Below are 16,420 nucleotides of genomic sequence, written 5' to 3'. Positions count from 1 at the left end.
GCCAGGTTAGTACATAACACAGCATGCTGCAACAGCCAGGCTAGTGCAAGCAGCCAGGCTAGTGCAAGCAGCCAGGCTAGTGCAAGCAGCCAGGCTAGTGCAAGCAGCCAGGCTAGTGCAAGCAGCCAGTCTAGTGCAAGCAGCCAGGCTAGTGCAAGCAGCCAGTCTAGTGCAAGCAGCCAGGCTAGTGCAAGCAGCCAGTCTAGTGCAAGCAGCCAGTCTAGTGCAAGCAGCCAGTCTAGTGCAAGCAGCCAGGCTAGTGCAAGCAGCCAGGCTAGTGCAAGCAGCCAGGCTAGTGCATAACACAGCACGCTGCAGACACTTCCTGACCAAGGCTGGGATTCAATCAAAGGGGCATAGAGAAGGTCATTTCTGCTTGAGCCGACATCTACAGGGTTTACCATGATGGCTTGTGGTAGTGCGAGAACTCTCCTCTGGTTGAATCCTGGGGTTGTGGTTTTCTTAGATACATAGACCGAGCATGCCACCCACAACCACCTGTGAGCTGAGAGACCAGTCCCTCCTGTGGATCACACCAGTGGGAAATTGATTGACTACAGAGACATGCTCCAATAGAGAGCACAGATCAGCCCGCTAACTAAAACCCAAAGTGTCATCTGCACAGCCAGGCTATTGTGGGTGACATGCATTATGCTATTTTACTGTCGGCCAGCCAGGTGCTGCGTTGCTGGGCCCAGACAGGCAGAGTATGCCATATGCACTGGGAGAATACAATGGTAGCTTGTGGGCCTTGCAAATACCGGAGGAGGGTGTGTGCGTGCGATGGATAGATGGTGTGTGTGTGTGAGAGTGAGTGAGTGAGTGAGTGTGAGACAGAGAGAGAGAGAGATTTCCCATTTCTGACCTGTTGCCACAAGAAAAGGGCAACCAGTGAAGAACAAACACCATTGTAAATACAACCCATATTTATGTTTATTTATTTTAACTTGTGTGCTTTAACCATTTGTACATTGTTACAACACTGCATATATATAATATGACATTTGTAATGTCTTTATTGTTTTGAAACGTCTGTATGTGTAATGTTTACTGTTCATTTTTATTGTTTATTTGACTTTTGTATATTATCTACCTCACTTGCTTTGGCAATGTTAACACATGTTTCCCATGCCAATAAAGCCCCTTGAATTGAATTGAATTGAATTGAGAGAGAGAGAGCATACAATATAAAGCTCTTAAGCCATCACCCAAATAACGTTAACACCACAGGAGAGGAATTTCACCTCAATACTTTATTGAATAATAATAGTAATAATCATCAACATCGTAATGAAAAAAGGAAACAAAAATTGCATTTTAACATGAAAAACAAAGTCACATTGTTTTCATCTTCAAGTGTTCCCCAACAACAATATTAGACACATCGAGTTGCATACAGATGTGGGATCTTAATTTGAGCCAGTTTGCTACAATAGGAAAATAATCCTGCAGCAACAGAAAATGTGGATTATTATGTGGATTATAATTAATGGACATTTTTATAAGGGTTGATACATTTTTCAAATAGGAAGAAATTAAGTCTGAAATTTCAGTTTAAATTACAAACTTCAGAAGCCTTTTTAAACCTCAAATACACGACAAGTTTTAAATGTCCTGCATTGCGGTTAAGTCCCCCCACTAGGGTGAGTAAGATCCTACATCTGTACACACATATGAGGTGGCTTTACAAAAGTAACTCTGGTCTCTCCATTTCAACTGAGTTTTATCACAATGACATTGTCAGTCAGTGCCAGGGGCAGGTAACCATGGAAACCTGGGGTAAGGGTTGGGTTGGCAGCAACGGTGAGAGGAGACTGAAGGGTACAGGTCTTATGAGAGGGTTGGCAACAGGTAAGTGTCTAACTCAAAGCACTGATCATTCAGACAGTTCTTTATTGATGTTTTGTTCAGTATTTTGTTTAAGTATTTTCCTTTCATAGAATAGGAGTGCTATGTAGCCTTGAAAAGAAGCAGAGGCCTCAATTATATGCAGTGCTGTGGGTTAAGACATAGCTACAATGAGGGTAAGGACCGGAGGTGCTTGTGTGGGGACGCCTGTCTGTGATCTGACCACTACAATGTCTTCCATTGTGCATCAATTCACCATCTGTTGTCGCATTGATGAGGCTTCGCCATTGATTCCATTGATTATGCATTTGCTATACACACACAGCAGCCATTACAAAATTATGTTGATGTTTTTGTGAAAATCAATCATCCGCCCATTTCACAACATCCTCAGAGGAAGTGAGACAAGCACAAACTGAAACCCTTCCTTCTAACAGAAGGCTAGGGGTGTGTCCCAAATATTACTCTATTCCCTATATAGTCTATAGGGCTCTGGTTAAAAGTAGTGCACTATATAGGGAATAGGGTACCATTTGGGATGCGACCCTACGTACACAGCCTCCTGACCCAGGAGAATGATGCCCATCACAATGATGCCAATTATACCATCACATCTACCATGTCTAAACAGTGTTGTGTCAAAAGCTGTGTCTGAAATCGCAGTGTTGACATCTTTGAACACTAAGACATAGCGGTGGAGAAATGGGAGAAACTATGTTATCATTGTTTACATGATTTCACATTCTTCGAGATGTTAAAGACAAAGGTTCATCAAAACAAAATGAGAATACAGGTACTGTAGATTCTCTGTCTCTGTCATTCAATAACATAACATCCACAATGACAATAACACTTAAAATGTGCAGTTATAATTATAACAGTCATCATGACTTGAATAATTACATACTAATACTGTTTGACATCAGATCTTCTCCCATGACTAGGGATGAACTGATTACATTTTTTAAGTTAAGGAAATAACATTTCATTGAAAACACATTTACGGCATTAAAACAAAATCTAATCAAAAGAAAAAAGCAAACGTAAAACAAAACAAAAAATGCTAGCCTATCTGGCATGCACACCACCACAGTAACAAGATATGACGTATTTTTTAGTTTTTCCTGTCGTCGGTTTATTTTGTCACACAGCAACATATTTAAGCTGCACAATTTTCTACTTCTTTTAAAGGGATATTTCAAACCAATATGTCATTTTGTAATTTTAACTATCCCTTTAAGTCTGCACTTAGACTGTTATAGGTGTGCCATTGAAATTCTACTCCAACACAGCAGAAAAATACACTGAGAAAACAAGTTCACCAGAACTCACAGAGCAATGGTGACTTAAACAGCCTTCGCCTGATATTCCCGCCAAACCAAAGTCTCCCACTATGCCAAACTAGGGCCTGAGATCCATTTGAAATATCCTGGATGGTTGAGGTGCAATAGTCTTTGCTTGAGTCCCACCCATGTAATTCATAGAATAGGGTCCAACAGTCTTTTGTTTGATTCCTGGTTGACTCTCCATATTTAGTCCATTTGTAGTGAAGGAGAATCCCTTGACCAATGGGGTTGCAAAGAATATCCTGTCGGCCAATCAGTAGTTTCATCCAACAGTCAAACCGAGTTCCAGGGTTCTGCTGAGGTGTTTGATTGGACAGGTAGAGTCACAGTTCCTGTTGAGTAGCATATGATTGGTTGGAAACAGAGAAACAGGTCTGGTATAGGCATACGATTGGATAAACAGGGATCCAGCTCAAGGTTTTGTGTGGGTGGGTGGAGGTAAAGAGATAAAGGGGTAATCTGCTTAAGGTGAGGGTGAGGGTGGACTCAAGGTTGATGGATGTCACATTACAATAACATGCTAATAATAAATATACCATCTGCAGGGCCTATGTCTCTCTATATCTCCATGGACTACATGTACTTTTCATTAAGAAATACTCTTCTTGTTCACATGGACTACAGCGTAGTCCCATAGCTGTAACCTGTATGGGCCACATCTTAACTTGAGATTCATACACATAACTGAAATGTTCATGCCTATCTCCCACTGACATCAATGGAATGATGATTTCCAAGAAAACTGCCAGTTACATGTAGCGTGTACACGTTTTAAAATGAGGATGCCTCTAAGGTCACACACACAGACATGGAACATTTTACGATTTCCCTGAAAGATGCAATAATATTACATAAGAGGAGAACAGGACTTGACTAGGAGACTCCTGGTGTAAGCAAAATGCTCCCAAAACTATGACCCACATGCAATCCCTATCACCCCTATAGACAGGATAGCATACAACACAACGGTATAGATAGAGGCCATAGAGCCCCATTACTAAGGCTGTGTCTGTGACTGACTGTTGGCCAACAAACACCACCATTCTATCTGCTCCTCTCTCCACAATGGGGTTGAACATCCAATCAAATGGCAACAGGCAGGGGAACAACAGGCGAGTGTGTGTGGAAAGCGAGACGGGGATAAGGGAGGAGAAAGGAGGAGCGGGTGAGAGGAGGGGGATAGGGTTCATTGCTGTCAACACACTAGAGGCCTTGAGTGCTGGCCAGTGGCCAGTGTCGTACTGAATGCACAACAACGTCCACAACAATAGGAGTGGCCGGCCGTCTTCCAAGATGGCCGTCGACCAAGGCTCCTGAAACAGAGACGGTGATCCCCAGCAATGAGACATCCTCGCCAACCTCACCCAGCTCTAGTCTTCCACTTCTTAGATAGAAATACAAGGCCCCTGGGCAGGCAGGCAGGAACCACTGGACTGGACTGCCTCCAACACCAATAAGCCTCGGTCTGAGCTGAAGGAGTGAACATGAGGTTTGTGCATTGGTCTTGGGGGACCTCCAAGTTGTTATGAGGAGTGTGTCATGAATTGGAAGGCTGAGCGGAGGGCCAACGCAGGGGGAAGGATGGAAGTGCAAGACCAAATCTCATCAGATTTTGAACCTTTTGGCATTTACTTATTCCCCCTTGCTCTATTTGATTGGATGGGAGGATTAATCGTGGATTACCACGGTGTGTGTGCCTGCTTGAGTGTGTGTGTACATACTGTATGCTCGTGTCAAGGCGCGGATCTAGTGTGAGTGTTTGTCAGTCAGAGAGTGCAGTGTAAATCCATAGATAGGTGTGTGKGGGGGGGGGGGGGGKTATTCCAGTACAGTATGCTCAGCCCACATGACATAAGTGTGTAAATGCATTTTGCCTGGCATGGGGGAGGGGACGGTTAGGGTGGCACAGCACAGCACTGCCACATACTGTTCCTGAATGGGCCACCCACCACCCGTCTGGGCGGAAGTGGAGCATCGAGCGCCGAAGTCCCAGACCCTGAAACATGTTTTCTAGGTCTAGGACAGTAGACCAGTTGCCTTGGTTCAACAAACCCATAGCAACCCATTGCAACCTATAGCACTCTCATCCAGAATCAGAGTGAAGAGAGACTGAGAGGCTGTTATGTTGCTTTAGCATCAACAGAACTACAATTGGTTTGGCAGCAAGACCTGTCTGCATAGAAGGCGATAGAAGAACTACCTCACCCTCTCATACCGGGAGTAACTATCTTTGTGATCCTACTGTATGGCTGCATCCCAAAATGGCACCCTATTCCCTACATAGTGCACTAATTTTGACCAGAAACCTATGGGTCTTATGAGCGCTATGGGCCATTTGGGACAATTCCCTTGACCTACCTTAGGTGTGTTTCTACATTCTACACACCTCATTTTCATATTGTACCTATTGTAGTTTTGCTCATTAGCAGGCTAACAGTCTGCCATGGCCAGAAGGGAATGAAGGGATCCAAAGCCTCTCTCGCTCTCTGTTCATATTTCAAATCAGATTTTTTTAATGCCTTGGCAACCATGATAAATATATTTTTATGAGCACAGCTTGCACACATAAAAAATCCCGCCCTCTGGCCCTGAGGTACATCTGTGGTCTATTCCTGACAGACACAAACACACATTAGAGCACATGTGACTTAGATCAAAACGTGTGAACCAGAAATTCCAAGGTTTCATTAAAAACATTTTTTAAAGAGGAGAACAACAAGGCCTATGGGTCCTGGCCAAAAGTAGTGCACAATAAAACGGAATAAGGAGCCATTTGGGACACAGATGTAATCCCAAAATGAGACAGCGAGGCTAACAACAATAACAGCAGCATTTAACCACAACTACACACATCTTGCCATTCCAGGCCAGCCCTGCACTGGGACTAAGGACCACCTTCATCTACCTCCACCCTTTTACAGGACACGTGTGACTCATATCTACACCCCTCCTCTCTCCCTCTCATACATTTTTTCAGGGGACTCAGGAGACTAGGTATTTAAGTGTATGTATGTATGTATGTATGTATGTATGTATGTGTGTGTGTTTAAATTCCAGGCCAGCCTGGATTAGCCAGTGACTGAACCTCTAGGCCTGTAGAGTAGCCTAGAGGGGGACAGAGGTGGATGGATGGTATGGGGCCAGAGTAAGAATGGAGGAGAGGTGGAGGAGGAGGTGGGGGGTAGTCTCATGAATGCCACAGCAGCAGCGGCCGGGTGCCCTGATGACAGGCACAGCCAGAGAACAAAGGACTGACGGGGTAAACAGCTGATGAACCTCGCTATCTGCCAATAACATACCCACATACACGAAAGCACACACACACATGCAAAATAAGGGCGTATTTTGCTTCCACCAGGAGACCCTTAGATTAAATGATAGCTGGAGAGAGAGACATAAACGGCCCTGCACCCTACAGATGTTTTTTACGCTCCGTCCTAAATGGCACCATAGTCCTTATATAGTGCAATACTTTTGACCAGGGTCCAAAGGACTCTGGTCTAAAGTAGTGCATTATTTAGGAAATAGGGTGCCATTTGGGACGTAAACTGAGTGAATGGTCTTAATGGGTTGGTAGCTGTTCTAGCTTTTCCCTCAGGCAGATGACCCTCTGTGTTCAAAAGAATCCTGCAAAACACTGTTTGTTTTGTTTTACTGATGACCAAGCACACGACAGACAGAATCAAGTGGACCTAGATGACATGGGACCTAGATGACATGGGACCTAGATGACATGGGACCTAGATGACATGGGACCTAGATGACATGGGACCTAGATGACATGGGGCCTAGATGACATGGGACCTAGATGACATGGGACCTAGATGACATGGGACCTAGATGACATGGGACCTAGATGACATGGGACCTAGATGACATGGCAAACGGATGTTGCTATCACATTCAGACAGGGAGTCTTGGCTGTGGTAGAAGTGGGAGAGGGGAGGAGAGAGAGTGGAGAGAGGAAAGCGAGGAGAGGGGAGAGAAGAGAGGGGAGGCGAGAGAGAGGAGAGTGAGGAGAGGGGAGAGGAGAGAGGGGAGGGAGGCGAGAGAGAGGAGAGTGAGGAGAGGGGAGAGAGGATAGGGGAGAGGGCAAAGGAGAAAGGAGAAAGGAGAGAGGAGAAAGGAGAGAGGTGGAGAGGATAGAGAGGAGAAGGGATAGGAGAGGAGAGAGGGGAGGGTGTCGGGGAGAGGGGAGAAAGGAGAGAGAGGGGAGGAGGGAGGGGAGAGACGGGAGAGAGGAGAGGGGAAAGAGGAGAGGGGAGAGGAGAGAGAGAGGAGATAGAGGAAAGGGGAGGGAGGAGATAGAGGGGAGGGAAGAGAGGGGAGGGAAGAGAGGGGAAGGAAGAGAGGGGAGAGAGAGTGGAGAGGGGGGAGAGGGAAGAGAGGAGAGTGGGGAGAGACTGGAGGGGGGAACAGCTGAGATGACTGTTTCTGTTTCTGTTCCCCCAGCTCACTGAGACACAAGAGGTGAGAGTGGGGTCACGAAGGACAGGTGGACCAAATGGTTCCACCATTCAAGTAACATCAGATGAGTATTACATAACACAAAAGGGCTTGTGCTAACAACATAAGCACTCAACCCTATTGATGACACATGCTAATTTCTGATCTAGTCTTAAGGGGGACAAGTTTCCCCATTGTCTTAATGTGGATGGCTCATTGGTGGTTAATGGCAGGGTCTCGGGATGTACCATTAGACAGGGGGGGGCAGTCCCTTATCCCTGTGTTACATTCTTGGAGGTAGGTGGCTGGAGCGGGTGGGAAATGTTTGGCAGAGAGGTGGGGGGAAAGGACAGGGGGATGGGGATTGGGGGGGTTGTATCCCACTACCCCTCCTCTCACCGGTCCAGCACGCGGCTGTAGTCCTGTGGGCTGCAGCCCCCTTCACTCTTCAGCTCAGCGAACACCTGGGTGAAGAATTGCGGGTCGGCGTTGATGCGCAACATCTTGGCGCTGGTGGCGTCGATGATGGCTAGGCAGCGGTCCCAGAAGGCCTCCTTGCCAGCCTCCACCAGGAAAGGTTTCAGTGGGTAGGATATCTCATTGCCCATGTAGGAATAGGACAGGTAGAGACAGGTGAGTAGTGTGGCCTGAAGCTCGTGCTCTGACGCCACCAGGTCTCCATCCACCACATCACGACACAGCATGTAGACAAACACCACGTTGGCCGGAGTCACGAAGGCTTGATCCTGCCAGCCCTGGAGGAGCAGAGAGCGGTCCACCGCCCGCAGCCACAGCACCGGGTCCGCAGGGGAGAGGTGCTTCAGCCGGTAGCAGCGGCCACACAGGAACTCACCCAGGCACCGGAGAAGTTCACTGGTGGACGCCTGGACGATGATGCGCTTGGGGGATGAGGCGGCCGATCCTTGGTGGGGCACCTTCTTGACAGAGGACAACTGCTGGGGCTTCATGCCCATGCCATAGCTGTAGTGCCCCTGGCCGAAGCCTATCCCCAGACCCAGTCCCGTTGGCCCGTCGTAGCTTGAGAGGTTGGCACACGACAGAGACTTCTTGACATTCTCGCGGTTGAGGTGCAACACCGGATCCTTCTGGTAGATGTTGTTGTTGTTGAGGGGGTCTCCAAGTGACCCCGGACCCCCAGGACATTTCTTAGAGCCCCCTCGTTTCTTGGTGGAGGCGACCAGGCGTTTCCAGGTGAGGGCTGGGAGAAAGATTGACTGTCCCCGTTTCAGGCCACTGGTGCGGTCTTTCTGAGTGTTGAGCGAACGGCTGCTCAGGCTCGGGTAGTGGTTGAGTGAGCCAGGCCGCGTGTCATAGTAGCTGTTCTTCCTGAATGCAGGGGAAAGGGATAGTACTGTGCCCATTGTGAGTCAGTGCTGTAAAGAATATTATACTGGCTTTGGATTTTGACAGGGGCGAGGTGGAGGCACAGTTCTCTCCTGTTTTAGCTGTTACAATCCAGGCAGTGAATATTGGACGGAGAAGCGATATGAAGAGATGACTGAGGAAGACATTTATAAAGCTTAGTTGAGCTTTGTGACTTTTCAGTTGATGCTGACACTATTCAAATGCCCATGAAGACACATCCAGTATCTGCAACACATAAGAACAGGCAAACGTATGATTTCGAGAATAAACAAGGTAATACTTTAACATTTAAAATAATACATTTGTAATAACGTGTAATAATGTAATATTTGGTTGTTGTTTTTTTATCGCAAAACCTCTTAATTTTCCCGTCAAGCAGCGACGCTACATTATTCCCACATGCATGTCAAGACAAAGCTCTGGTCCAGGACGTTAGTGCGTGTTCTTCTACTAATATCTACGAACGCGAACTAACGCCCTGGACCAGAGCTAGTACAGACAATTCTCTAGCCTAGTGTGAGGACTGTTCCTCATGCGCCTGTCCCTTAAGTCACTAGACTGACTCAGACAGCCTAAACATGCGGCTATAATTGTCGAATCAATGCAACACATTATAACCTATGCTACCGCAGTGGGCTACATCAATAACTATTTTTTTTTCACAAAGCACAATGATATTCTGGGACAGGTTACAACAACATGTCACAGTGCGCACTATAACAAGAAAGCCGCAAACCCCAACCTCAGACAATAACATCACACAATGAATGAATCCCCACAAACACAGAAAATTATTATCAGGATAATATAACATTCATAAAATACCTGCATGTAACTCCAAAGAGGTTGTAAAATAATCAATATGAAGAGAATAGAGGTGCTCACCAATTTATTATCGGATGCCCACTGTCGCCTATCCGTCGCATTCAGTGATTTACAGAACTGCACAACAAAGCGCAACAAATGAACTGCCTGTGTGGAAGTAGTCTACCATTGACAACAGTTCAGTTAAGAGTAGAAATGATCGATTCAGTTCAAGAAGCGCTTCTGAGCAATTTGTTATTGAGCGGAGAGCCGCGTAGAATCAGTCTCGGCCAAGTCGGGTGCAGGTGTCCGTCGCCGCGTAATAGCTGCAGACAATAAATCCAAAAGGCCGCTCCGTTATGAGAAAAAGTGAATAAATTATTATGTCATTCGCGTCTCCATCTCAGAGGGAGTGCTGTGCAAACTTTCACTCTGATATCGGACCTTACTGTCCTTTCGATTAATTCCATCTTCGCAGCCATCCTCGCGATCAAATACGCAGTATTTATAGCCTACAGAACTTTATGTAAATACAAAGTCCTTCACCTTCAAAATCCAGACAGTTCTCTATGCGTCTCTGGCTATTCTGTTCAACGTGGAACGAGCGGAGGGACAGGGATAGCATACTATGCTTCTAGGCTACCCGGTGAAGAGGGACAGGATACCAGGGAAGCGATTCTCCTTGTCAACCCTTCAAATCGGTCTCCGTAAACCACTGAGCGCACCGAGTGGCGCGAGGCGGCTAATCAAATAATTTACTGACTCCTCCTAGCAGGGGTGCGTGTACTGCTCAGCTGCCTGACGCGCGCACAAACACACTCACTCACTGATGGCAATGTGTTGTTCGACACTACATTGCTAGATCACAAGACTATCCTTATCGCATTCGAGTGATATGGTAAATTGTTAGAAACTGTGGCTGTAGATTACGATATTTTGCTTGTTTTATAATGTGTTTGTGTGTGTTTGGAGTGGGATAACGGGTAAGTGGCTTCAGTGTGTCTCTCATAGCCTTCAAGCTATGGTAGGCCTACCTGCAGGCATGGTCTACAATAGATATTACATGCCACATAGCCAGTAGGTGACCGTGGTATATAACATATAGTTACAGTATGGTGAAACTCTAGCACAGGGTTCCTAACTGGTGGCCCACAGGTGATTATATTTGCCCCCTCAAGTTTCTATGAAAAAAAACTCTAACAAAAACTTGTATTTTTATTCTTTTACATAAAATAATTTAAAAACACCAGCAAATCAGCTCCAAGTGATTTTAATTCAGGAAATCTGTTCCAAATTATTCTCACGCAAAATAGAGAGATACTGTATGTGTGATAATTTACCCTACAAATGTAAGCATGGTTAAACAAATATTCGTCAAATATTATATCTGTTTGGGCTTATTTCTTTAGGTCAATTTGCAGCCTACAAATTATTTGTAGTTATGTTCCCTGACCATCTGGTAAAAAAAATTATTTGGCCCGCGGCTGAATCTACACTGAACAAAAATATAAAGGCAACATGAAACAATTTCAAAGATTTTACTGAGTTACAGTTAATATAAGGAAATCAGTCAATTGAAATAAATCCATTAGGCCCTAATCTGTGGATTTAACCTGACTGGGAATACACGTTTGAAATGTGTTATTTCTTATGGATCAAATCAAATCAAATGTTATTTGTCACATGCGCTGACCTTACACCTTAGTGAAATTATATTTATAAGTCCTTAACCAAAAATGCAGTTTTAAGAAGAATTAAGTGTTAAGAAAAAAATAGATAAGTAAAAAAATAAAATAAAAAAGTTCAACAAATTAACAATAGCGAGGCTATATACAGGAGGTACCTCTACAGAGTCAATGTGCGGGGCACCGGTTAGTCAAGGTATTTGAGGTAATATGTACATTTGAAGTCGGAAGTTTACATAAACCTTAGCCAAATACATTTAAACTCAGTTTTCACAATTCTTGACATTTAATCCTAGTAAAAATTCCTTGTCTTAGGTCAGTTAGGATCACCACTTTATTTTAAGAATGTGAAATGTCAGAATAATAGTTGAGAGAATGATTTATTTCAGCTTTTATTTATTTCATCACATTCCTAGTCTCAAGACATCAGTCAGGAAGTTTACATACACTCCATTAGTATTTGGTAGCATCGCCTTTAAAATTGTTTAACTTGGGTCAAAAGTTTCGGGTAACCTTCCACAAGCTTCCCACAATAAGTTGGGTGAATTTTGGCCCATTCATCCTGACAGAGCTGGTGTAACTGAGTAATGTTTGTAGGCCTCCTTGCTTGCACTCTGTTTTTCAGTTCTGCCCACACATTTTATATGGGGTTGAGGTCAGGGCTTTGTGATGGCCACTCCAATACCTTGACTTTGTTGTCCTTAAAGCCATTTTGCCACAACTTTGGAAGTATGCTTGGGGTCATTGTCCATTTGGAAGACCCCTTTGCGACCAAGCTTCAACTTCCTGACTGATGTCTTGAGATGTTGCTTCAATATATCCACATAATTTTCCTCACTCATGATGCCATCTATTTTGGGAAGCGCACCAGTCCCTCCTGTAGCAAAGCACCTCCACAACATGATGCTGCCACCCCCGTATTTCACGGTTGGTATGGTCGGCCTTGAAATACATCCACAGGTACACCTCCAATTGACTCAAATTATGTCAATTAGCCTATCAGAAGCTTCTAAAGCCATGATATAATTTTCTGGTATTTTCCAAGCTGTTTAAAGGCACAATCAACTTAGTGAATGTACACTTTTGACCCACTGGAATTGTGATAGTGAATTATAATTGAAATAATCTGTCTGTAAACAATTGTTGGAAGAATTACTTGTGTCATGCACAAAGCCATTTGATTAGCTGTTCAGGACTCTTATTGCTTCGGGGTAGAAGCTGTTAAGAAGTCTTTTGGACCTAGACTTGGCACTCCGGTACAGCTTGCCGTGCAGTAGTAGAGAAAACAGTCCATTACTTGGGTGGCTGAAATCTTTGACAATTTTTAGGGTCTTCCTCTGACACCGCCTGGTATGGAGGTCCTGGATGGCAGGAAGCTTTGCCACAGTGATGTACTGGCCGGTACGCACTACCCTCTGTAGTGCTTTGCGGTCGGAGGCCGAGCAGTTGCCATACCAGGCAGTGATGCACCGGTCAGGATGCCCTTGATGGTGCATCTGTAGAATCTTTTGAGGATCTGAGGACCCGTGGCGAACATTTTCAGTCTCCTAAGGGGGAATAGGTTTTGTTGTGCCCTCTTCACGACTGTCTTGGTGTGTTTGGACCATGTTAGTTTGTTGGTGATGTATACACCAAGGAACTTGAAGCTCAATCTGTTCCACTACAGCCCCGTCAATGAGAATTGGGGCGTGCTCGGTCCTCCTTTTCCTGTAGTCTACAATCATCACTTTGTCTTGATCATGTTGAGGGTGAAGTTGTTGTCCTGGCATCACACGGCCAGGTCACTGACCTCCTCCCTATAGGCTGTCTCATAGTTGTTTTGTGATCACTGCTGTGTCATCGGCAAACTTAATGATGGTGTTGGAGTCATGCCTGGCAGATGCAGTCATGAGTGAACAGGGGGTACAGGAGGGGGCTGAGCACGTACCTCTGAGGGGCCCCCGTGTTGAAGGTCAGCGTGGCGGATGTGTTGTTACCTACCCTTACCACCTGGGGGCGGCCCATCAGGAAGTTCAGGATCCAGTTCTAGAGGGAGGTGTTTCGTCCCAGGGTCCTTAGCTTAGTGGTGAGCTTTGAGTGGACTATGGTGTTGAACGCTGCGCTGTAGTCAATGAATAGCATTCTCACATAGGTATTCCTTTTGTCCAGGTGGGAAAGGGCAGTGTGGAGTGCAATAGAGATTGCATCATCTGTGGATCTGTTTGGGCGGTATGCAAATTGGAGTGTGTCTAGGGTTTCTTGGTGTTGATGTGAGACATGACCAGCCTTTCAAAGCACTTCATGGCTACAGATGTGAGTGCCAAGGGTCGGTAGTCATTTAGGCAGGTTACCATCGTGTTCTTGGACCACTATGGTGGTCTGCTTGAAACATGTTGGTATTACAGACTCAGACAGAGAGAGGTTGAATTTGTCATTGAATACACTTGCCAGTTGGTCAGCGCATGCTCAGAGCACACGTCCTGGTAATCCGTCTGGCCCTGCGGCCTTGTGAATGTTGACCTGTTTAAAGGTCTTACTCACATCAACTACAGAGAGCGTGATCATACAGTCGTCCAGAACAGCTGATGCTCTCATGCATGTTTCAGTGTTACTTGGCTCGAAGCGAGCATAGAAGTAATTTAGCTCGTCTGGTAGGCTTGTGTCACTGGGCAGCTCGCGTCGGATCCGGTGTAGTACGATTCAGCCTTAGTCCTGTATTCATGCTTTACCTGTTTGATGGTTCGTTGGAGGGCATAGCGGGATTTCTTATAGGCTTCCGGGGTAGAGTGCCACTCCTTGTAAGCGGCAGCTCTAACCTTTAGCTCAGTGCAGATGTTGCCTGTAATCTATGGCTTCTGGTTGGGGAAATGTACGTACAGTCACTGTGGGGACGACTTCATCGATACAGTTATTGATGAAACCAGTGACCTATGTGCTGTACTCCTCAATGCCATCAGAAGAATCCCGGAACATATTCCAGTCTGTGCTAGCAAAACAGTCCTGTAGCTTAGCATCTACTTCAGCTGACCAATTTTTTATTGTCCGAGTAACTGGTGCTTCCTACTTTAGTTCTTGTTTGTAATCAGGAATCAGGAGGATATAATTATGGTCAGATTTGCCGAATGGAGGGTGAGGGAGAGCTTTGTACTCTTCTGTGTGTTTGGAGTAAAGGTGGTCTAGAGTTTTTCCCCCTCTGGTTGCACATTTAACATGCTGGTAGAAATTAGGTAAAACAGATGTAATTTTCCCTGCATTAAATTCCCCGGCCTCTAGGAGCGCCGCCTCGGGATGAGTGTCTTCCTGTTTGCTTATGTCCATATACATCTCATTGAGTGCTGTCCTTGTGCCAGCATTGGTTTGTGGTGGTAAATAGACAGCTACGAAGAATATAGATGAAAACTCTCTTGGTAAATAGTGTCGTCGACAGCTTATCATGATATACTCTACCTCAGGCGAGCAAAACCTCAAGACTCCCTTAGATTTCGTATGCCAGCTGTTGTTTACAAATATACATAGACCAGCACCCCTTGTCCTACCAGAGGCGGCTGTTCTATCCTGCTGGAAAAGTGTAAATCCCGCCAGCTGTATGTTACTAATGTTGTGGTTCAGCTACGACTCTGTGAAACATAAGATATTGCAGTTTTTAATGCTGTGTTGGTAGGATATACGTGCTCATAGTTCATCTATTTTATTATCCAATGATTGTACATTGGCTAACACGACCTATGGTAAAGGCAGATTACCCACTCGCCATTGGATCCTTACAAGGCACCCAGACCTACGTCCCCGATATCTCTGTTTCTTTCGACCTGCGAATGACGGGGATGATAAACAGCTGCCTCTGATTGGGACCATATCAGGCCACCATAGACATACAAATTCACCTAGATGACCCACCCAAGTCACTATCACGCCCCAACTAACACAGAGAATAAACAGCTTACTATGGTCAGTGACAGCTTTCCTGATATCTAGAAGCTCCTTTCTGTCATAAGAGATGGTGGCAGAAACATTATGCACAAAATAGGTTACAAATAACTCAGAAAAACACACACAATAGCACAATTGGTTAGGGGACCTTGGTATCTCTGTGCATTCAAATTGCCATTGATAAAATGCAATTGTGTTTGTTGTCTGGAGCATATGCCTGCCCATACCATAACCCCAAAGCCCCTATGTCTTTCAGCAAACCGCTCGCCCAAACGATGCTATACACGCTGTCAAACATCTGCCCGGTACAGTTGAAACCGTGGTTCATCCGTGAAGAGCACACTTTTCCAGTGTACCAGTGGCCATCGAATGTGAGCATTTGCCCACTGAAGTCGGTTACAATATCGAACTGCAGTCAGGTCAAGACCCGGGTGAGGATGACGAGCACGCAGATGAGCTTCCCTGAGACAGTTTCTGACAGAGTGCAGAAATTCTTTGGTTTTGCAAATCCACAGTTTCCTCAGCTGTCCGGGTGGCTGGTATCAGACAATCCCACAAGTAAAAGAAGCCGGATGTGGAGGTCCTGGGCTAGCGAGGTTACACTTGGTCTGCGGTTGTGAGGCCGGTTGCACGTACTGTCAAATTCTTGAAAAAGACGTTGGAGGCTTATGGTAGAGAAATTAACATTACATTCTTTGGCAACAGCTATGATGGACATTCCTGCAGTTAGCATGCCAATCACACGCTCCCTCAAAACTCAAAACTGCACATTTTAGAGTGACCTTTTATTGTCCCCTCAACAGCACAATGATCACACCTGTCAGTTGGATCGATTGTCTTAGCAAAGGAGACATGCTCACTAACAGGGATGTAAACAAACATTTGAGAGAAATAAGCTTTTTCTGTGTATGGAACATTTCTGGGATATTTTATATTAGCTCATAAAACACTTTACATGTTTCCTTTATATTTTTACTCAGTTTAGTTGATGATCCC

The 16,420-nt window shown here is 45.3% G+C and overlaps 1 protein-coding gene across 1 annotated transcript; it reads right to left on the bottom strand.

The window, feature by feature from the left end:
* Positions 1-915: 915 nt before the first annotated feature.
* Positions 916-10,532, bottom strand: LOC111955155 (cyclin-dependent kinase 5 activator 1-like). Its single transcript, XM_023975260.2, has 2 exons — positions 9,912-10,532; positions 916-9,251 (listed from the first exon to the last, which is right to left on the bottom strand). The coding sequence occupies exon 2, from the start codon at positions 9,020-9,022 to the stop codon at positions 8,036-8,038; it is 987 nt and encodes a 328-aa protein (XP_023831028.1). The 5' UTR covers positions 9,023-9,251; positions 9,912-10,532; the 3' UTR covers positions 916-8,035.
* Positions 10,533-16,420: the final 5,888 nt, after the last annotated feature.

This window comes from Salvelinus sp. IW2-2015, linkage group LG30, assembly GCF_002910315.2.
Source record: "Salvelinus sp. IW2-2015 linkage group LG30, ASM291031v2, whole genome shotgun sequence".
Classification (NCBI taxonomy): Eukaryota; Metazoa; Chordata; class Actinopteri; order Salmoniformes; family Salmonidae; genus Salvelinus; species Salvelinus sp. IW2-2015.
The sequence above is the reverse complement of the archived record's forward strand: the minus strand, read 5'-3'. Positions and strand labels throughout refer to the sequence as shown.

What these genes read in the sequence shown, in the direction of transcription:
- LOC111955155 (XM_023975260.2), bottom strand. Translation starts at nt 9,022, where the DNA reads ATGGGCACAGTACTATCCCTTTCCCCTGCATTCAGGAAGAACAGCTAC.